Here is a 24,853-nt window from a genome sequence, read left to right as displayed (position 1 = left end):
GTTACAAACTAATTAGACGTATGTTTTAAAACTTATTAGACGTGTTAAGCATTTAGACGTGTTCCCGGCAAATCTAATTAGACGTGTTGCCAATTAGACGTGTTGTTGTTTCATTCAGACGTGTTCCTGGTATACATAATTAGACGTGTTGTTAATTAGACGTGTTATTTGGAATATTTTTTAGACGTGTTGTCAATTAGAGGTATTCCCGGTAAAAATAATTAGACGTGGTTACCAATTAGAGGTGTTCAACTTATTTAGACGTGTTGAAGATATCTATTTAGACGTGTTGTGAATATTAATTAGACGTGTTCAGTGTTTTTTTGTTAAAATGTTAATTAGACGTGTTCCGTGTGATAAATTAGACGTGTTATATAGTGCACACGTCTAAATGACGGGCTCTAAATGAGCCAAAATGTAGTAGTGGCATCAAGATGATGGTGTCGGTGGTTTCAAGAAATGGTCTACCTAAGATGAGGGGGACTTGAAGGTCCTCCCTCATCTCCATGATAACAAAATCAACCGGGAACACCAAGGAGTCAATGCTAACTAAGATGTCCTCGACAATTCCAATAGAGGTGTCAAACGAATGGTTGGCCAATCTTATATGAATTTGAGTTGGTTTAAGAGGTCCAAGGCCAAGTATTTCATAAAGTGAGTGGGGCATTAAGTTAATTCTTGCTCCCAAGTCGGCAAGTGCATTGAACACTTCCGATTCACCGAAATTACATAGGAAAACAAATTTTCCCGGATCGCCTAACTTCTTAGGGATTCTTGGCCTTGATGCAAGTATCTTATTGCACTCCTCTTCAATAAAGAAAGATGTTTCCTCATGATATTTACCCCTTTGAGAGATTAAATCTTTGATAAAGAGTCTATAATTGGGCATCCCTTTGAGCACATCGGTGATAGGCAAGTTGACCGACACATTTGTCATCATATCTTGGAACTTTTAGTATTGAGCTACTAACTTATCCTTCCTTAAAGCTTTTGGATATGGAATCGGCCTTGTAACCTTCAAAGGCTCCTTAATCTTACCCTTACCCCTTTCATCATTACCCTTAGCATCATTACCATTGACCCCGGTTGAGTCAACCTTTTCCTTACCCTTCTCCTTGCTAACACCGATTTCCTCTTCAATGAAGCTTGGTACTGGTTCTTGGGTGATAAAAGGTTGTGGTTGGGGATCTTCAACTCCTTGAGTGGTTAGACCGCTTCAGTGGTTATGGCATTGATGTTTTCATTTCGGTTTGGGTAGTTAGGGTTTTGGTTGTTGTTGCTTTTAATAGGATTGACCCTTGTGGTGTTGTTGTTGTTTTGGTTTTGTTGTCGGTTATTGTTGTAGGTGTTTGGGTTAACTTGAGTGTTGGATGGCAAGGTGCCTTGAGGTCTTTAAGAAAGTTGGCTTGAAAGTCTCCCAACGGTGCTCTCAAGGATTTGGAATTAGGCTTGTTGGTGTTTTAATTGTTGCTTCAAGAAATCATGTTCCTTCAATAAAATCACTTCGGTGGTTTCTACCTTCTTAATGTAGTTTTGCATAATCTCTTCTAGTCCCTTCTAAGGTTGGAAAGGTTGGTTGTTTGGTTGATTTTGTTGGTTTTGTTGAATGTAACCTTGGTTATTTTGTGGTTGACTATAACCTTGGTTTTGATAACTTTTATTTCCTTGGTAACTTGGGTTGGATTGGTTATGGTAAGATTGATTGCTGTAATTTTGTTGGTTTTGGGATTGAAAGTTGTTTCCTCGATTTTGGTTGTAATTTGAGTTGTATCCTTGGTTGCGGTTTTAGTTGGTGAATTCGGGTGGTGCGTTGGTTTGAGTGTTGAACGACACTTGTTTTTGGTTAGGGTTGTAATAGCTTTGGTTCGATTGATAAGAATTATTGCCTTGGTTTGAAGTTCCTCCCCTTTGAAAGTTTTGATTACTCATATAATTCACGCATCCGAATTCATAGGAACGTCGTCCAAGTCAATGTGGTTGCATTGATTGATTTGGGGACAATTCTTGGTGAGGTGTGGTCCTTCGCACCTTTGACAATCGACTTGCATCGCGACTATCGATTGTTGTAGCTTTTTCAACTCTTTCCCATACATTTGAAATTGATTGTTTAAGCTTGCTAAGGTAATTTGCCCATCATCACTCACCACTTGAGCTACACTCTTCTTTGTCAAATCTCTTGGTGAAGGTGCCCATTCGTATGTATTAACCTAGATGTCTTATAATAAAATTTCGGCCGCATTAGGTGATTTGTACATAAACACTTCACGCGAAGAAGAATCAAGATATTGCTTAGTCTAAGCATTAGTACCCCGGTAGAACGTGTTGATGTACTCCTTCTTAGTCAAACCATGTGGTGGGCAAGCTCTTAATAACTTCTTGAAGCGTACCCACGCATCATACAAAGACTCATCCCCTCATTGGGTGAACCCATTGATTTCAATTCTTAAACGTTCCACCTTTGAAGGTGGGAAAAAAGTGATTGATAAACGCATCGGTTAAATCTTGAAAAGACTTAATAGAATCGGATGGAAAATTCCTTAACCAAGTTTTTGCTTCTCCTTGAAGTGTAAAGGGGAATGCCCTTAGTTTAAAAGCGTCATAGGAGACGTTTTTGGTTTTATAGATGTCACAAATATTGTTAAAGTGTTGAATGTGTTCGAAAGGATTCTCATCTATCAACCTATGAGAGAACATATCCTTGATCATTGTGAAAAAGTTACCCTCGATCTTCCAATAATCCACTTCAATTGGTGGTTTTGTAATAGCCGGAGGCACAACCTTTTGTGCCACCAACCTAACATTCCACATTGGAGTGTCGTTTGGATCATTTACTATTTCATCATTCACTGGAATACCACTAAAAGTCGGATTACCCTCTTCTTCTCCGTCCATTTCTATCAAACAAAATGGCAAAACCTCATATGCTTCCTTAAATCCCGTTCTTCTCTACGCTTATAAACCCCATGCACGTGTTTTTCCGGGTCAGAAAATGGATGTGTGAATTCTTGATCCTTTTGGGACCTCTTTCTCATACACTAAAAGACCTAACCTTCAATGACAACACAAACACAAACGGTTTTCCAATACAAATAATATATAAAAACAATAAAAGTAACTTTTGTAAGGACGAATCCTTACAAAAGGACCGAATAACTAAAAGCTTAAACCAAATACCCAACTTAACTTAGCTAACCATTATCCAGCAGCGGCGCCAAGAAAGTGTTGATGCGTGGGGAACAATACATCTTTAACCCTCAAAATTAATACAAAATTCAAATATTACAAATAAGCACGCACAACTATCGAGCACTTAGAACCCGGTTATTATAGCACTTAATGTAAGTATTCTTATCAAGTTCGTCCCAAGAGAGCGGTGTAAGTTGAATAATTGAAACTAATAGTTATCCTAGGGGTTTGTTTGATTGGGGGTTTTGCGATAGATTTTAACTAACAACTAAACTTTTTCAAATAAACAAACTTAAACTTAGCTAGTAACAAGTAACAAGTAACTAAGAAATGAGATTGAATCAATAAGACAAAGAGTGTTCACTTATATAATCCTCTCTATGCTTGGATTGCCCTTGTTCTACCCAATTTGATATCACTTTAGTTGTTTGAACTAGTGAATGTTTAGTACTACTACTACCAAACCTTAATCAAATTATGCTTTTGCAAATCCACATAAGCATGGTATCCTAAGATCAAGTTAAGTATGAGTTGATTATTGAGATTATGCTCAGATTGAAATCATTTAAAACCCTTCTTTAACTATCAAAATCACTTAAGATAGTTAAACACCACTATGTTGAACAAAGGTTAATTAAAAACCAACTTAGATTAGAAACACAATCACTTGAAATCCATATTCTAGTTGTCTAGATCACCTAAGGTGTTGAAGTACAAATTGATTCACTTCTCAAATCACTAAGAGAGCTAATCAACCTATGTAATCAAAGTAAAACCAATATTAAATCATAGCAATGGACCACATAGCTAACACAATAATACTAGCTCATGTATTTTCATTCAAAACAATTTCATTCAATAGATTAAGGGCTAATTCTATGCATTAGAGATTCATAGATAATCAAACACAAATGATTTTAAACATGGAAAAGATTACACTAGTAATAAGCATAGAAACATCAATAAACATAATCTTGAGTGATTACAAGTAATTAGTTCAAAGCTAGATGAAGAAAAACAAAGATTACAACTAATTATTTCAAAATGAGTAAAGTAAAGTGGAGATTCCAAAATGATAAAGAGAGAAAGATCAAGAGCTAATGATGATGAAACTTGAGCTTGCTTCCTTCAAACCACCTTAAAACTCTAATGGATGATGAAATTAGGGTTTTGTGTGTGAAATCCGAAGTAAAAACTGCAGCTCTCTTGAAAAATCACCTATCTCTTTCCTTTTATAGTGTTTAAAATTCGGGCTGAATCAGCGACAGGAGCGCTTCTTTTTCTTCATGAGCAGCGCTTTTGGCTTAAAATAGGAACAACGCTTCTATATTTGGTGTGGCGCTTTTGGCAATTAAGAACGGCGCTTCTGGCGACTGATGAAAAATGGAGCCAAAATGTGCATGAGAACGCCGCTTTCCCTTTAGGAGCGGCGCTTTGGATCATCAGGAGCGGCGCTCTTTATCAAGGAGCGGCACTTTTGGAGCTGTTTCCTACACTTGTCATTTTCTTTGCAATTTTCGATTAGGATTTGGTCAATTTTACACCAAATCAGGCTTCTAGCCTTAAACCGAGACTTTGGTGCAGAAAAACAACTTTTGGGCCCAATGATCATCAAAACCGAATGAAATGAGGGATATATTGCGGGATAAAATATATATAATTGGAGTAATATCAATCTCCTTACTCATTTTTAATTTCAATCTTTGCATATATTAATAATGGCTTCTCCTTCTACTCCTCAGTCTTCTCCGGCGATTACTGCGGATAAATTCTCATCGTACATGACAGATGAGAAGATCGAGCAATTGAAAATCAACTATCCGATATTGGATCAGTTCATACCAATTGCTCCTGCTGAGAATGAAAGGGCTAACAATCCTCCTGAAGGAATGATTGCGGTCTATGAAACATCTATGTTTGAAGGAAATCCGAGATTTCCACCAAGCGACTTCATTTTGGGCGTCTGCGATTCTTACCACATCGCCATCGCCCAATTACACCCATAAGCAGTTGCTAAAATTATTTTATTTGAAATGTTTTGCAGGGCGATCAGTAAACAACCTTTAATTGATGTGTTTCGCAACTTCAATACCATCACACCAACCGACTGCATATGGTTTACTTTTAAGTCACGTTATGGTTTACTATTCTCAAGAATAGTGTGAACCACTGAATTGTGCTCTCGTTGCTTTTCTTCGCGGTAGATATGATCGTGAAGAGTGTTGATCGTGAAGCGTAGCGTGTAATCAGTTGTTGATTTATAGATGTCTTCGAGAATATTTTCAAATTCATCGGTATCATTGATGAAGGTTATCATGTCTGCGTGTGTAGATATGATCGGAATCCGATCTAAATAAGAGTCCGACTCCCCTAGATCTGGTTCAGTTGGAGAGTGTGAGTTGTCCAGAATGTCTTCATGTTGCTCTTCCTCGTCATCATCGGTATAATGTTCTTCTGAGGATTCGTCTGATGAACGGGCTTCTTCAGTATTCTGACTCTCTACTTTGATACTTGCAGGGTCAATTTCTATATCTTTAACCTCAACCTTGTCAGTATTTTTCTTGAAACGAATGATTAAACTGTGATCTTCCGTCTCAAGCCTCATTAATTCTTCATGATACTTAATGCTTAGAGAGGGAATTATCTCAGTTTCTTTTACGTCTTCCATTTCCTCTTCCTCTTCAGATTCCTCCTCTTCCTCTATTTTGTTGCTGGGTGATAATGCTAAAAATGAACACATATTTCATAGCATTATTCCCCAAGAAAGACAAGATTTTAGTTGCAATTGTCCTATTTACAAGCGATATTCGTTTAAATAATAAAAAGTGAAGACAAAAGGAAGATTCAACGAATTGAAGACAAAAAGGTCCAAAAAGCTAAAAAGTACAAGATACAATCAAAAAGGTTCAATTTATTGATAAGGAACGTCTAAAAACGACAAGAGTACAAATTACAAAACGCAAAGTACACGATATAAAATAGTACGCAAGGACATTCGAAAATCCGGAACCGGGACATGAGTCAACTCTCAACGCGCGACGCAACGGTGTAAAAATTACGAGTCAACTATGCACATAAATATAATATAATATTTAAATAATTCTTAAAATTATTTATTTATTATATTTATTTATTTATTATGTCTACAAATTAAAAGACAAACAAGTGTGAGCTGTATCCAGCTGCTCCGCGACTCACGGCCATCGAAGGCAAAAACCTCCGCAACTCGCGGACGCCCAAAATCCCAGAACGCCTATAAATAGCAACGAGTTTTCTGTTTTTAATACATATATATCCATCTACGATCAATATCTATTATCAATATCTATATCTATATCTTATATCTATATCTCTCTATCATAATGTTAATGTAATAAGATATAACAATAATTTTAATTTTAATTCTAAATTATAATAATAATAAGATTATGATAGCGAGTATTGTATAAGTCGAAATTCTGTCCATATTACTCTATTATTAATACCCACTGTAAGTTATGTTTATATTATTTTCATTAATGTCTAGTAGCTAAGCCGTTATTATGCTTATTTAATACCAAAGTAATCGTGATGTTAGGCTAAATACTAAAAATGGGATAATTGGACTTTGGACCATAATTGGGGTTTGGACAAAAGAACGACACTTTTGGAAATTAGACTATGGGCTTTTAATGGGCTTTATATTTAATTAACGATACCTCGTTAATTTTATATAAAGGTTATAATTTTATGTATCTATAAATATCCATATACGCTTAATCGGACACGGTGGGCGGGATATTTATAAGTACATATTATTGTTCATTTGACCGGACACGGGGATGAATTATTAGTCACTAGACTCATTGAAACAGGGGTGGATTACATTCAAGGGTAATTGGTGTAATTGTTAACAAAGTATTAAAACCTTGGAATACACGCAGTCGATAACCTGGTGTATTCATTAAATAAAGTATTAAGACCTTGTTACAGTTTAAGTCCCCAATTAGTTGAATTATTTGACTTCGAACATAAGGACAATTTGACGAAGAACCTCGCATTTATAATTATGCCCGTTGGACCATTATGGACAAAACCGTATGGACATCTTGAATAATCCAGGACAAAGGACAATTAACCCATCGGACTAAAACTAAAATAAACACGCCAAACATCATGATTACGGAAGTTTAAATAAGCATAATTCCTTTATTTTCATATTTAATTGCACTTTTAATTATCGTACTTTAATTTCTGTCATTTTAATTATCGCACTTTATTTATTGTTATTTACTTTACGCTTTAAATTAAGTTGTATTTATTTTTAATATTTTGCATTAGGTTTTAACTGTTATTTAAGTTTTAAAAATCGACAAACCGGTCATTAAACGGTAAAAACCCCCCTTTTATAATAATAATAATACTACTACTACTATTTATATTTTTCTATTTTTATAAATATAGTGTGCGTTAAACTTCTCGAGCTTTCCATGTGGAACGAACCGGACTTACTAAAAACTACACTATAATACGATTAGGTGCTCTGCCTATAAAGTGTTGTAGCAAGGTGTCATAACCCATCCTTAACCATAAGAACGTGTTAGATAACGTATGATTTCATTGCAAGGTATTGACCTCTATATGCGACATTTTTAAAAGAAAAACTGCATATATATTACATTACAAACCATGATTCTTATTTTTGATACAAGCTTTGGACAAAATAAAGATGATTATCGTTTAGCGATAATCTTCGACTTACAAACTTTACATATAATGATAACAACACGATTTTGAGCATATTTTACAACACAAATCTTCGGGTATGCAGTTTTATTTTTGACACAAATATGCGTACGCAAGATCCTGCTCAAATTCAACATAATGCAGCGGAAGCTTCTAATTATTACCTGAGAATAAACATGTTTAAAACGTCAATATAAAGTTGGTGAGATATAGGTTTAGTGCCGGCAGCAATATATATATATATATATATATAGACCACAAGATTTCGTATATAAACAGTTTAATAAAAATATTCTAAGTGGTTGAGCATTTGGTAACCATACTTAACAATTAATCATGTCGCATATTCCCTTTAATATGAAATCTTACTACACTGTACCAAGTGTAGTCACGAAACGAAGTACTGTGCAACCGTTGAATACTGGTCGTCCAGTCTGGTTGGGGTTGTCAGGCCCGATAGATCTATCAACAGGATTCGCGTTTACAATACCACTGTAAATATTAGTTACCAAGCTACAGGGAAGTATGCCAGTGGTACAACTCAACGTAGAATATATTTTTCAGTTACTTGTGTCCATATCGTAAAACATAAAATACATGTATTCTCATCCCGAAATATTTAGAGTTTAAAAGTGGGACTATATACTCACTTTCGCCTTGAAGATATATATAATTTGACTTGGTCTCCGGTTGATATCACGAACCTATCCATATATAATATATCAATATATTTTCATTTTTAAACAATCGTCACATATATATACTTATAATACTTTTAATACTTTGAATAATTCCTTAGTCCGTAGTTAGCAGTTCGTTGTTAGTAATTCAATTTTAATGGTTCATTTTTAGATGTTTAATATACCCGCAATGAAATAAATAAAACCCCCATCGTATATGTATTGGTCGAGATTAATCTTGACCCACGGTACCGGTGTTGTCAAATGACGTGTTGCGTACATAAAGTACCGGTGTTGTCAAATGACGTGTTGCGTACAAACATGGGATCTTATGATTAATCTTCTCGTATTGTTTACGGGTGATCCTGAACCATATAAAATTGAATTATGAGTACATATATATAAAATATCATGTTATCTTAGAAATATGTGATTTATTTAATTTTTCCCAATTAATCCCGAAGTTAAACTAGTCTTGGATATCCGATTTTGTTTCGGTCATAGTTTCTTCGTTACAACTCCGTTTTCGTTGATTCAACTTGCCATCTCCTTGGATCGAGTCCCTCTTTAAGACTATGAACTGTAAATACCTTAGGTTGTATTCAAAATCACACGGCATAGGTGAAACTTTAGTGAAACTTATGAAGTTAAACATTTTCCTTTATGTAAACAACCTTAAATGATTATTTTTCTAAAAATACTTATACTTTGAATTAAATCATGAAATTTTTATGTGTTATCATATTCATAGTAAAAATCATTTTTCCAGAAAATAAACCTCCAATTCAAAGTTTAAGAGGGTTTTTAATTATCCAACCCAAAACAGTCCCCGGTTGCACTCCGACGTCGTAAAAACAGTTTTTAAGGTGTTCTTTGAAAAACCAAGTTAAACCTTGTTAAATTAGCATATAATTAAGTTATATTACAGGTCTTGAAGTATTTTAAAAGTTAAGTTAGAAGGATCTATTTAGTTTGCAAACAAGTTTGAAAACATTCAAACTATGTTCTTGTTGTTAAAATTTTATACCACAAAATAAGATAGCTATATATATATGAATCGAATAAGGTTATGAACATAGTTACTACCTCAAGTTCCTTGGACAAGGTTTATGTAAAAGAGGAGTAAGAACCTAGAACCAAAAGGGTGATGGAAGTGGATGAAAGATTGGAAGTAAGTTTGTGTTCTTGGAAGGATTTCTTGAAGTGTTTTTGTATGGTTTTCTTATGGTGTTTAAGTAAGGTTTTTATGGCTAAATCTTCTTGGTAACTTGCTGAATGGTTATGGAGTTTAAGGCTCTTGAGAGTGTGTGTGTTTTTAGCTAAAGATTTGAAGTAAAAGTGAATCAAAATGATGATCCTTCCTTGCTTATAAAAACGTGACCAAGGGTGTATACAAGGACAAAGTTTTAGTTTGTAATCTTGTTAATTAGTCTTGCAATCATACAAAAGTGATTACCTTATACATAAGGCATTGAACAAGGGCTGGTTGGTGGTGATTTGATGTATATATACCAATAGTAAATACGTATAGAAGCTAGGTATGGTACGAGTACAAATACTCTAGATATACGTATAGAAATTTTGTGAAAAATGGAATGAGGATTCAAATATAGCTATCTTTTGTGAATACACTTGTATGGTTTTATGTATTTAAGTTCTTAAAAGTGATTAAATACATTACTTATACAATATATGTATAAACATTATAGGTTATATGTATTGATGTCAAATAACGTTACGTATGGTTATCGTTTTGAAAACTTAAGTTAGTAGTTTCAAAATATACTTATAACTTATTGTTATTAATACAAAATGAGATATTAAAACATCCTTAGATCATGTTAAATATGTATATATACATATATATACACAAACGTATAATTATCATATATTGTATAGTTCGTGATATCATCGGTCAAACTAGACGGTCAAACGTTGTGTAAAACTCTTTTCGGAAACATAAATCTCAACAATTTGGATTGCTTATCATGTTGGTAAGGTTTAATTTATGTGAATATTAATCTTATAAGTATAGAACGATCGAAAAAGTGCGGGTCGTTACATTACCTCCCCGTTAAATAAATTTCGTCCCGAAATTTTAAAATTGTACCTATTTTGCGTCATCGAGAAATAAGTGTGGATACTTTCGTTTCATCTGATCCTCTCGTTCCCAAGTAAACTCGGGAACTCTTCTAGCACTCCAACGAACCTTAACAATCGGTATGTTGCTCTGCTTGAGCTGTTTAACTTCACGATCCATGATTTCGATTGGTTCTTCGACGAATTGTAGTTTCTCGTCGACATGGATTTCTTCAAGAGGAATGGTGAGGTCTTCCCTTGCAAGACACTTCTTAAGGTTCGAGACGTGAAATGTATTATGTACTCCGGTGAGTTGTTGCGGTACCTCGAGTCGATAAGCTACCGGTCCAATGCGTTCGATGATCTTGAACGGGCCTACGTACCTTGGGTTCAGTTTACCTCTTTTACCGAAACGTATCACACCTTTCCAAGGTGACACCTTTAGCATAACCATGTCACCGATCTGAAACTCTAATGGTTTCCTTCGGACATCGGCGTAGCTCTTTTGGCGACTACGGGCTGTTTTCAATCTCTCCTTAATTTGTACTATCTTTTCAGTCGTTTCGTGTATGATCTCGGGACCAGTTAATTGTCGATCTCCTACTTCATTCCAACAGATAGGTGATCTACACTTCCTTCCATACAATGCTTTGAATGGCGCAGCTTTAATGCTCGCATGATAGCTATTATTATACGAGAATTCTGCTAATGGTAGATACTTATCCCATCCGTTTCCAAAATCGATCACACATGCCCTGAGCATATCTTCAAGAGTCTGAATTGTTCTTTCACTCTGCCCGTCAGTTTGCGGATGATATGCGGTGCTCATATCCAAACGAGTTCCTAGGGCCTCCTGTAGTGATTGCCAGAACTTTGAGGTAAAGCTACTATCACGATCGGATATAATGGAAATAGGTATTCCATGCCTTGAAACAATTTCCTTTATATACAATCGTAATAGTTTCTCCATTCTATCTGTTTCCTTTATAGGCAAGAAATGTGCAGACTTGGTGAGACGATCAACAATCACCCAAATGGTGTCGTATCCCCAGGCAGTCTTTGGTAACTTCGTGATGAAATCCATGGTAATACCATCCCATTTCCATTCTGGGATTTCTGGTTGTTGAAGTAAGCCTGACGGCTTTTGGTGTTCTGCTTTGACCTTGGAACAAGTTAAACACTCCCCAACATATGTTGCAACGTCTGTCTTTAAGTTAGGCCACCAATAACGTGTCTTAAGATCTTGATACATCTTTCCGACTCCAGGATGTATCGAGTATCTTGTCTTATGTGCCTCGTTCAATATCAACTTCCTTAATCCACCCAACTTCGGTACCCAAATACGGTTTGCAAAATATCGAATTCCGTCTTCCCGTATAACGAGTTGCTTCTCATACTTCTTCATTATTTCAGTTCTTATGTTTTCTTTATTAAGTGCTTCTTGTTGAACCTCTTTGATTTGTGAGTTGAGATTCATGCGAATTTTTATGTTCATCGCTCGAACTCGAATTGGTTCTCGTTCCTTTCTGCTTAAAGCATCGGCCACCACGTTCGCCTTCCCGGGATGATAACGAATTTCACAATCATAGTCGTTTATTAACTCGACCCACCTACGTTGCCTCATGTTCAGCTGTTTCTGATCAAAAATTTGTTGAAGGCTTTTATGATCAGTAAACACAGTGAATTTAACCCCATACAAGTAATGTCTCCACATCTTTAATGCAAACACGACTGCTCCCAGTTCTAGATCATGCGTCGTATAATTCCGCTCGTGAATCTTCAATTGTCAGGATACGTATGCAATAACTTTCTTCCGTTGCATAAGGACGCAACCAAAACCTTGTCGCGAAGCGTCACAATATATTTCAAAATCATCGTTCCCTTCTGGTAACGATAAAATAGGCGCCGTAGTTAACTTCTTTTCAGTATTTGAAATGCGTTCTCCTGCTCCGAGGTCCATTCGTATTTCTTCCCTTTTTGCGTTAACGCTGTCAACGGCTTAGCTATTCGGGAAAAATCTTGAATAAACCTTCTATAATAACCGGCTAAACCCAAAAATTGGCGTATCTGCGTTGGTGTCTTAGGAGTCTCCCATTTTTCAATGGCTTCAGTTTTTGCTGGATCGACCTGAATTCCTTTGCTACTAACAACATGGCCAAGAAATTGCACTTCTTTCAACCAGAAAGCACACTTAGAAAATTTAGCATATAGTTGTTCTTTTCTCAACATCTCTAATATCAACCTTAAATGTTCTTCATGCTCTTGCTCACTCTTGGAATAGATAAGAATATCATCAATGAAAACGATAACAAACTTATCTAAATACGGACTACAAACTCGATTCATGAGGTCCATGAATACAGCTGGCGCATTCGTCAATCCAAACGGCATGACCAAAAATTCGTAATGACCATAACGTGTCCGAAAAGCAGTTTTCGGAATGTCCTCTTCTTTGACGCGTAATTGATGATAACCCGATCTTAAGTCGATTTTCGAATAAACACATGATCCTTGCAATTGATCAAATAAGTCATCAATTGTCGGTAGTGGATGCCGATTCTTGATAGTTAACTTATTTAATTCACGATAATCTATACACATCCTAAAAGATCCATCTTTCTTCTTAACAAACAAAATTGGAGCTCCCCACGGTGAAGTACTTGGTCGTATGAATCCACGGTCCAGTAACTCTTTTAACTGACTTTGAAGTTCTTTTAACTCGAACGGTGCAAGTCTATATGGCGCACGAGCCACTGGTGCAGCTCCTGGTACTAAATCTATTTGAAATTCTACAGATCTAAATGGAGGTAATCCCGGCAACTCTTCCGGAAAAACTTCAGGAAAATCTCTTGCCACAGGCATATCATTGATGCACTTCTCTTTCTTTTCGACTTTATTAACATGTGCTAGAATAGCATAACATCCCTTTTCTAAACACTTCTTGGCTTTCAAACAGCTAATGAGTTTTAGCTTTGAATCACCCTTCTCTCCATAAATCATCACCGGCATTTTATCCTTACAAGGAATGCGAATTGCCTTCTTGGCACACACAACTTCAACTCCTACTTTGGACATCCAGTCCATGCCGACTATTACATCAAAACTTCCTAATTCTACGGGTATTAAGTCGATTTTAAACGTTTCTCCAGCTAAATTTATTTCACAATCACGACAAATTTTATCGGCTTTAATTAGTTTACCATTAGCTAACTCAATCATGTACTTAGCATCTAGAGGTAATGATGAACAATTCAATTTAGTGTAAAAATTTCTACACACGTAACTTCTATCGGCACCAGTATCAAATAAAATAGATGCTGATAAGTTATTAATGGTAAACGTACCCGTAACAAGCTCCGGGTCTTCGCGTGCCTCTCTAGCATTAATAACAAATGCTCTCCCACGTGCAGGTCCGACATTCTTCTCTGGATTTGGGCACTGGCTCTTATAGTGACCTTGTTTTCCACACCCAAAACAAGTAACGGTAGCCAAAGCAGTTCTATTTGCATTGGTGGCAGGAGTCTTGGCACCATTTGTATTCATAACGAGAGCCCTACAATCTTCAGCAAGATGACCCTGTCGATTACATTTGGTGCATAACACACTACAGTAACCAAAGTGATGTTTGTGACATCGATTGAATAAAGGACTTTGTCCTTAGTAACCAAAGCCTGAACCACTACCCGCACCTTTCGTGGTTTCTGGTTTCTTAAAAGATTGTTGTTGGTTGCCTCGATCATAATTTCCGTTCCACTTTCTTTTGTTACTCGATACCTTCACATCAGTAGTGAATGCTTTCTTATCCAAGATGACCTGATCCATTAGCTCGTTTGCCATGGTTATAGCTTCATGAATTGTCCTAGGTTTTGATGCTGTAACGTTTGCCTTAACCTTTGAGGGCAAACCATATTTGTACATTTCAATCTTCCGTTCCTCGGTTGGAACCAATTCAGGACATAGCAAAACTAATTCCATGAATCGCTGGTTGTAGTTGGTGATTTCAGTACCAACAACCTTCAGACTTCGTAATTCATCTTCCAACTTCCTAACCTCGTTCCTTGGACAATACTCGTTGATTAACATCGTTTTGAATTCTTCCCATGGAGTGTCATAAGCTACATCTCCTCCTACAGCCTTCACATAATTCTTCCACCACGTGAGTGCACTATCTTGTAAAGTGCACGATGCATACTTGGTCATGTCTTTTTCAACACAACCGCTGATTTTAAACACCGTCTCCATCTTTTCTATCCACCGGGTTAAACCGATCGGCCCTTCCGTTCCACTGAATGATGAGGGCTTGCAAGCTTGAAACGTCTTGTAGGTGCATCCTACACGAGGATTTGGGTTAACTGCAGCAGCTCTTGCAGCTTCGACCCATAACATTCTGTCGTTGACTCGCTGGTTGATGAAGTCCTCGACTTCTTGTTCCGTCATTCGATTCAATCGCGCCATTCCCTAATGAAAGAAAATAATTATTCACATGGAATATTATAGATGTAGTGTGTATTTATAGTACATTATAGCTTGTTAATAATATGAACTAGGTATTATTATAAAAGCCTTTTCTTCTTATTAGCGTTTTATAATTATATCTAGGGTAGTACCTACCCTTTAATGTTCATACTTAATAGCTTAGTACAGAACCAATTACTACAATCTAAATAATACTTAACCATGGAAAATTATTGCATTTCATACTTCACTATTTTACATATGCTTATCTTACAACGAACATTAAGCAAACCACACTAATAATATTATACAAAACATTATATGATCCCATGGTTTAATACGGCAGCGCATCGTTTGGTCTATTTTCTAGGACGTTTAGTTCCAATGAATGGCCTAACGCTTATCCTAGCTGTCTGCCTATATTTTGGTGGTGGGGCTGAAGAACTGGCTGCCGGGATAGCACTAATAGGAATAGCGGGTATAGGGGTGGTAGTGTCTAGTGGAATTGGTGCCACAACATCCTCACTAAACTCGGAATTTGAATTTTCTAATTCATTAGCTTTTCGTTTCTTTCCTTGATCGAACTTTTCTTTCGTAATTTCTAGTATTTCTTCCTCGGGTTCACTTTCTTCCTCGGGTTCACTTTCCGATTTTTCTATAGTTGGTTCATCCGGAATTTGTGAGTCTTCCCCAAAGATATCATTTTCGTCATCGGATAAGTTAATGACTGGAACACCATATGAAGATTCTGATTCGGAGTCGCTGAATGTGATAATAAGTTTCGAGCCCGACATCTATCACATAACAACTAACCCATTAGTACTACATAATATTTACATATAAATTTTAACCAACAATGATAAGCAATGGTTTTTAGAATCAGACCCGGTCAAAGTCCAGACTTACTAATGTATCCTAACGACTTCTCGGTTAGACACACTAATGCAAACCTGGTTCGCTAAGACCACCGCTCTGATACCACATGTCATAACCCGTCCTTAACCATAAGAACGTGTTAGATAATGTATGATTTCATTGCGAGGTATTGACCTCTATATGCGACATTTTTAAAAGAAAAACTGCATATATATTACATTACAAACCATGATTCTTATTTTTGATACAAGCTTTGGAAAAAATAAAGATGATTATCGTTTAGCGATAATCTTCGACTTACAAACTTTACATATAATGATAACAACACGATTTCGAGCATATTTTACAACACAAATCTTCGGGTATGCAGTTTTATTTTTGACACAAATATGCGTACGCAAGATCCTGCTCAAATTTAACATAATGCAGCGGAAGCTTCTAATTATTACCTGAGAATAAACATGTTTAAAACGTCAACATAAAGTTGGTGAGATATAGGTTTAGTGCCGGCAGCAATATATATATATATATATATATATATATATATATATATATATATATATATATATATATATATACCACAAGATTTCGTATATAAACAGTTTAATAAAAATATTCTAAGTGGTTGAGCACTTGGTAACCATACTTAACAATTAATCATGTCGCATATTCCCTTTAATATGAAATCTTACTACACTGTACCAAGTGTAGTCACGAAACGAAGTACTGTGCAACCGATGAATACTGGTCGTCCAGTCCGGTTGAGGTTGTCAGGCCCGATAGATCTATCAACAGGATTGGCGTTTACAATACCGCTGTAAATATTAGTTACCAAGCTACAGGGAAGTATGCCAGTGGTACAACTCAACGTAGAATATATTTTTCAATTACTTGTGTCCATATCGTAAAACATAAAATACATGTATTCTCATCCCGAAATATTTAGAGTTTAAAAGTGGGACTATATACTCACTTTCGCCTTGAAGATATATATAATTTGACTTGGTCTCCGGTTGATATCACGAACCTATCCATATATAATATATCAATATATTTTCATTTTTAAACAATCGTCACATATATATACTTATAATACTTTTAATACTTTGAATAATTCCTTAGTCCGTAGTTAGCAGTTCGTTGTTAGTAATTCAATTTTAATGGTTCATTTTTAGATGTTTAATATACCTGCAATGAAATAAATAAAACCCCCATTGTATATGTATTGGTCGAGATTAATCTTGACCCACGGTACCGGTGTTGTCAAATGACGTGTTGCGTACATAAAGTACCGGGGTTGTCAAATGACGTGTTGCGTACAAACATGGGATCTTATGATTAATCTTCTCGTATTGTTTACGGGTGATCCTGAACCATATAAAATTGAATTATGAGTACATATATATAAAATATCATGTTATCTTAGAAATATGTGATTTATTTAATTTTTCCCAATTAATCCCGAAGTTAAACTAGTCTTGGATATCCGATTTTGTTTCGGTCATAGTTTCTTCGTTACAACTCCGTTTTCGTTGATTCAACTTGCCATCTCCTTGGATCGAGTCCCTCTTTAAGACTATGAACTGTAAATACCTTAGTTTGTATTCAAAATCACACGGCATAGGTGAAACTTTAGTGAAACTTATGAAGTTAAACATTTTCCTTTATGTAAACAACCTTAAATGATTATTTTTCTAAAAATACTTATACTTTGAATTAAATCATGAAATTTTTATGTGTTATCATATTCATAGTAAAAATCATTTTTCCAGAAAATAAACCTCCAATTCAAAGTTTAAGATGGTTTTTAATTATCCAACCCAAAACAGTCCCCGGTTGCACTCCGACGTCGTAAAAACAGTTTTTAAGGTGTTCTTTGAAAAACCAAGTTAAACCTTGTTAAATTAGCATATAATTAAGGTATATTACAGGTCTTGAAGTATTTTAAAAGTTAAGTTAGAAGGATCTATTTAGTTTGCAAACAAGTTTGAAAACATTCAAACTATGTTCTTGTTGTTAAAATTTTATACCACAAAATAAGATAGCTATATATATATGAATCGAATAAGGTTATGAACATAGTTACTACCTCAAGTTCCTTGGACAAGGTTGCTGTAAAAGAGGAGTAAGAACCTAGAACCAAAAGGGTGATGGAAGTGGATGAAAGATTGGAAGTAAGTTTGTGTTCTTGGAAGGATTTCTTGAAGTGTTTTTGTATGGTTTTCTTATGGTGTTTAAGTAAGGTTTTTATGGCTAGATCTTCTTGGTAACTTGCTGAATGGTTATGGAGTTTAAGGCTCTTGAGAGTGTGTGTGTTTTTAGCTAAAGATTTGAAGTAAAAGTGAATCAAAATGATGATCCTTCCTTGCTTATAAAAACGTGACCAAGGGTGTATACAAGGACAAAGTTTTAGTTTGTAATCTTGTTAATTAGTCTTGCAATCATACAAAAGTGATTAACTTATACATAAGGCATTGAACAAGGGCTGGTTGGTGGTGATTTGATGTGTATATACCAATAGTAAATACGTATAGAAGCTAGGTATGGTACGAGTACAAATACTCTAGATATACGTATAGAAATTTTGTGAAAAATGGAATGAGGATTCAAATATAGCTATCTTTTGTGAATACACTTGTATGGTTTTATGTATTTAAGTTCTTAAAAGTGATTAAATACATTAATTATACGATATATGTATAAACATTATAGGTTGTAAGTATTGATGTCAAATAATGTTACGTATGGTTATCGTTTTGAAAACTTAAGTTAGTAGTTTCAAAATATACTTATAACTTATTGTTATTAATACAAAATGAGATATTAAAACATCCTTAGATCATGTTAAATATGTATATATACATATATATACACAAACGTATAATTATCATATACTGTATAGTTCGTGATATCATCGGTCAAACTAGACGGTCAAACGTTGTGTAAAACTCTTTTCAGAAACATAAATCTCAACAATTTGGATTGCTTATCATGTTGGTAAGGTTTAATTTATGTAAATATTAATCTTATAAGTATAGAACGATCGAAAAAGTGCGGGTCGTTACACAAGGCTTAAGTATATCCACTCGAATAAATAATTAAATAACTTGTGTAAAATTGTAGCATATTTAATAGTATTTCGCACTAAAAATAATACTATTTCGTATACACCCCACTGCACATCAAGTATATTTTTGGCGCCGCTGCCGGGGAATCCGAAGCGAAATGCCACTAAAAAATTTTTTTTATTAAATTTTTATTTAGTTTTTATAAAAAGTTATATTTTTAAATATAAAAAAATTAAAAAGTCAAAAAGAGATAAAAAACCAAAAACAAAAAATAATATATATATATATATATATATATACATATAAATCTATTTTTAAGAATTTTATAAAATATTTGTATTTTTAATTTAGTTTTTAAATTTTAGTTTTATTTATTTAATAAATTTTATATTTAAACTATAAAACAGAAATTAAAACATAAAACAAATAAATAAAATATATAATTAATACGTTGAACCTGTCAAACAACCTGACCTGTCACCTTTTCTGAACCCCCGCGACTCGCGGCTATTTGAACTGGTTTGAGCGCGACTAGCGGAGAGACTTTTGACCTGCCGACAGTTTACCCTAATTTGGCATTAATTACGGAGTAATATTTATTATTATTTTTTATTAATTAAGTTTTAGGTTTTTATTAGTTTAATATTTAGTTTTAAATTTTAATTTATTTAGTTTTAATTAATTGTAATCAGTTTTATTTATATTTAAAAAATCAAAACTTTTATAAAATAATAATAATAGTATAAAAATAATATTTTTAAAAAATATATAATTTTATTATTTTTTATTTCTTTTTTCTATTTTGTATCTTTTTTTCGTCTTTAGCATAATTTTTATATTTTTATCATTCGTACCTAGTTTTTAGTCATAGTTTTTGCCGTAGTATTTATTTTTACTTTTAGATTTGTAGGATTGCCGTAAAATCCCTTAAGTGCTTATTCCTTAGACTAAGTTTTAGGCGCTTTAGAATTTTGCGACACTATTTTTCGTACTATTTCCTTATTTTTATTTATCGACGCCTTTTACCTATGTATCAATTATCATTCCAAATTGTACTCTCAATTTGTAATTTTAATTTTAAGTTAGTGATAGTAATAAGAATCGATTAGTTGTGTGTTTTAAAGTCTATTAAGCCACTCTTCGCCTTTTTCATTTTTCGACACTTTTCGACGCACAATCTATTTCCTTCTTATTTCTCGACACTCTAGTTATAGGACTTAGAATTTTTATCTACTTCTTATCTAATTTCTTAAACGGAAAGAAAAATTATTTAAGCGGTTAAATTAATAGACGTTGACATTTTTCTGGTTCGTAGTAATAGTTGGATTTGTACGTGGACCGGGTTGTTGGAGCCAAACAGTCCTCAATTATATTGAGACCAAACGAATCATGCCCCTCTGCTGCATCTTTTGGCTATTCGAAACGTGGGCAAAATCAGAAAAGTCTATTAATTGGATAGCTTATATAAGTTTTTCTTATTTTTTTTATAACTAATAGGATATTCTGTGAATGCACCGAGCAAGACGTTCACCACCTTTCATACGTTCACCACCTGTAACTCGATCAAGACATTTAGCCAATATCGCCGCCGTTGATTTTTCTTTAGAATTGTCATCAAGTCGACCGAGTACTCTAACTCAAATTTCCGATAATCCAGTTTTTGAAACCAATCTCACAATTGAGAATCCGGAGAATACTCAGGGACAATTTAGAGACCCTGATCCACTAATTATTCCTCCGGTACCACCAATCATTCAAACAGAAATTGTTGAGGAAGAAACCATTAAATCAGAATCCTCTAGTGATTCAGATTTAACAAATCCAATCATGGAAAATCTGGAACCTCTAAGTATGGAAGATCGAATGAGAGCTAAATGCACTGGCCAAGGTCATGCAATTACTCAACCAAACGTTAATGCGCCAGATTATGAAATCAAAGGACAAATTCTACATATGGTAACTAACCAATGCCAATTCAGTGGTGCGCCGAATGAAGACCCAAACGAACATCTTCGTACATTTAATAGAACTTGTACACTATTCAAAATCCGAGAAGTGGAGGATGAACAAATATATCTCATGTTATTTCCCTGGACTTTAAAGGGAGAAGCCAAAGATTGGTTAGAATCGTTACCTGAAGGGGCGATTGATACATGAGATGTTTTAGTTGAAAAATTTCTTAAACAATTCTTTCCGACATCCAAAGCCGTAAGAATTCAAGGAGAAATTATTACGTTCACGCAAAAGTCAAATGAAACTCTATATGAGGCGTGGACAAGATTTGGAAAGTTCTTAACAGGATGTCCGCAACATGGTTTGGACACTTATCAAATAGTGCAAATATTCTACCAAGGTTGTGACATCACTACAAGGAAAGACATCGACATAGCTGCCGGTGGTTCAATTATGAAAAAAACCGCAACTGAAGCTTATAAAATTATTGATAACATTGCTTCCCACTCACATGAGTGGCACCATGTCATAACCCGTCCTTAACCATAAGAACGCGTTAGATAACGTATGATTTCATTGCGAGGTATTGACCTCTATATGAGACATTTTTGAAAGAAAACTGCATATATTATACATTACAAACCATAACCATTATTTTTGTTACAAGCTTTAGACAATAAAAAGAAGATTAACGTTTAGCGATAATCTTCGACTTACAAACTTTACAAATAATGATAACAACACGATTTCGACCATAAGTTACAATACAACTCCTTGGATATGCAGTTTTATTTTTGACACAAATATGAGTACGCAAGATCCTGTTAAGGTTCAACATGATGCAGCGGAAGCTTTAGAAATCACCTGAGAATAGACATGTTTTAAAAGGTCAACATAAAGTTGGTGAGATATAGGTTTAATGCCGGCAGCAATATATATATATAGACCACAAAATTTCGTATATAAACAGTTTAATAAAAATATTCTAAGTGGTTGAGCACTCGGTAACCATACTTAACATTTTCACGTCGCATATTCCCTTTACTATGAAATCTTACTACACCGTACCAAGTGTAGTCACAAAACGAAGTACTGTGCAACCGTTGAATACTGGTCGTCCAGTCCGGTTGGGGTTGTCAGGCCCGATAGATCTATCAACAGGATTCGCGTTTACAATACCGCTGTAAATATTAGTTACCAAGCTACAGGGAAGTATGCCAGTGGTACAACTCAACGTAGAATATATTTTTCAGTTACTTGTGTCCATATCGTAAAACATAAAATACATGTATTCTCATCCCGAAATATTTAGAGTTTAAAAGTGGGACTATATACTCACTCTTGTCTTGATGATATATATTTTGACTCGGTCTTCCGGTTGATATCACGAACCTATCCATATATAATATATCAATATGTTTTCATTTTTAAACAAACGTCACATATATATACTTGTTATACTTTTTAATACTTTGAATAATTCCTTAGTCCGTAGTTAGCATTTCGATGTTAGTAATTCAATTTTAATGGTTCATTTTTGGATGTTTAGTATACCCGCAATAAATAAAACCCCCAACGAAATAAATAAAACCCCATCGTATATGAATTGGTCGAGATTAATCTTGACCCACGGTACCAGTGTTGTCAAATGACGTATTGCGTACATAAAGTACCGGTGTTGTCAAATGACGTGTTGCGTACAAACATGGGATCTTATGATTAATCTTCTCGTGTTGCTTACGGGTGAACCTGAACCATATAAAATTGAATTATGAGTACATATATATAAAATATCATGTTATCTTATAAAGATGTGATTTTATGTAAATTTTTCCAATGAATCCCGAAGTCAATTAAGTCTTGGATAACCAATTTTGTTTCGGTCATAGTTTCTTCGTTACAAATCCGTTTTCGTTGATTCAAATTGCCATCTTCTTGGATCGAGTTCTTCTTTAAGACTATGAACTGTAAATACCTTGGTTTGTATTCAAAATCATACGGCATAGGTGAAACATTAGTGAAACATATGAAGTTAAACATTTTTGTTACAACAAAATCATTTAATGACCATTTTTCTAAAAATACTTATACTTTGAAAAACCAAGTTATACCTTGTTAAATTAGCATATACATAAGTTATATTACAGGTCTTGAAGTATTTTAAAAGTTAAGTTAGAAGGATCTACTTAGTTTGCAAACAAGTTTGAAAACATTCAAACTATGTTCTTGTTGTTAAACTTTTGTACCACAAAATAAGATAGCTATATATATATGAATCGAATAAGGTTATGAACATAGATTCTACCTCAAGTTCCTTGGATAAGTTTGCTGTAAAAGAGGAGTAAGAAGCTAGAATCAAAAGGGTGATAGAAGTGGATGAAAGATTGGAAGTAAGTTGGTGTTCTTGGAGGGTTTTCTTGAAGTGTTTTTGTATGGTTTTCTTATGATGTTTAACTAGTGTTTTTGAAGCTAGATCTTCTTGATAAGTTGCTGAAGTGTTATGGAGTTTAGAGAGTAAGAAAGAGTGTGTGTTTTTAGCTAGAGAATGGATGTTTAAATGAAGCAAAATGATGATCCATATACTCCTCTAAAAAACGTGTTTATGGGAAGGACAAGGACAAAATTTTAAGTTTGTAATCTTGTAATAAGTCTTGCAATGATTCAAAAGCAATTACCTTATACATAAGGCATGTACAAGGGCTGGTTAGGTGGTGATTTGATGTGTATATACCAATAGTAAATACGTATAGAAGCTAGGTATGATACGAGTACAAATACTCTAGGTATACGTATAGAAATTTTGTGAAAAATGGAATGAGGATTCAAATATAGCTATCTTTTGTGAATATACTTATATGGTTTTATGTATTTAAGTCTTTAAAAGTGATTAAATACAATACTTATACAATATATGTATAAACATTATAAGTCTTAAGTATTTATGTCAAATAACGTTACGTATAGTTATCGTTTCGAAAACTTAAGTTAGTAGTTTCAAAATATACTTATAACTTGTTGTTATTAATACAAAATGAGATATTAAAACATTCATTAATCATGTTAAATATGTATATATACATATATATACACAAACGTATAATTATCATATATTGTATAGTTCGTGATATCATCGGTCAAACTAGACGGTCAAACATTGTGTAAAACTCTTTTCGGAAATATAAATCTCGACAATTTGGATTTCTTATCATGTTGGCAAGGTTTAATTTATGTAAATATTAATCTTATAAGTATAGAATGATTGAAAAAGTGCGGGTCGTTACATTACCTCCCCGTTAAATAAATTTCGTCCCGAAATTTTAGAATTGTACCTATTTTGCGTCATCGAGAAACAAGTGCGGATACTTTTGTTTCATCTGATCCTCTCGTTCCCAAGTAAACTCGGGACCTCTTCTAGCATTCCAACGAACCTTAACGATCGGTATGTTGCTCTGCTTGAGCTGTTTAACTTCACGGTCCATGATTTCGATTGGTTCTTCGACGAATTGTAGTTTCTCGTCGACATGGATTTCTTCAAGAGGAATTGTGAGGTCTTCCTTTGCAAGACACTTCTTAAGGTTTGAGACGTGAAAGGTATTATGTACTCCGGCGAGTTGTTGCGGTAACTCGAGTCGATAAGCTACCAGTCCAATGCGTTCGATGATCTTGAACGGGCCTACGTACCTTGGGTTCAGTTTACCCCTTTTGCCGAAACGTATTACACCTTTCCAAGGTGACACCTTTAGCATAACCATGTCCCCGACCTGAAACTCTAATGGTTTCCTTCGGACATCGGCGTAGCTCTTTTGGCGACTACGGGCTGTTTTCAATCGC

At 34.6% G+C, this 24,853-nt stretch overlaps 1 protein-coding gene across 1 annotated transcript; it reads right to left on the bottom strand.

Moving 5' to 3' along the window:
- Positions 1–370: 370 nt before the first annotated feature.
- On the bottom strand, positions 371–937 carry LOC139875461 (uncharacterized). Its single transcript, XM_071862797.1, has one exon. It carries the CDS (start codon positions 935–937, stop codon positions 371–373), a length of 567 nt encoding a protein of 188 aa, XP_071718898.1.
- Between the last annotated feature and the right edge of the window lie 23,916 nt (positions 938–24,853).

The sequence above is a fragment of the Rutidosis leptorrhynchoides genome, chromosome 11 (genome assembly GCF_046630445.1).
Source record: "Rutidosis leptorrhynchoides isolate AG116_Rl617_1_P2 chromosome 11, CSIRO_AGI_Rlap_v1, whole genome shotgun sequence".
Lineage (NCBI taxonomy): Eukaryota > Viridiplantae > Streptophyta > Magnoliopsida > Asterales > Asteraceae > Rutidosis > Rutidosis leptorrhynchoides.
Note: the sequence above shows the minus strand (reverse complement) of the source record. Positions and strands in the feature narration are given on the sequence as shown.

Bases quoted from the DNA above. Each gene is read 5' to 3' on its own strand.
- LOC139875461 (XM_071862797.1), bottom strand. From the start codon at position 937: ATGACAAATGTGTCGGTCAACTTGCCTATCACCGATGTGCTCAAAGGG.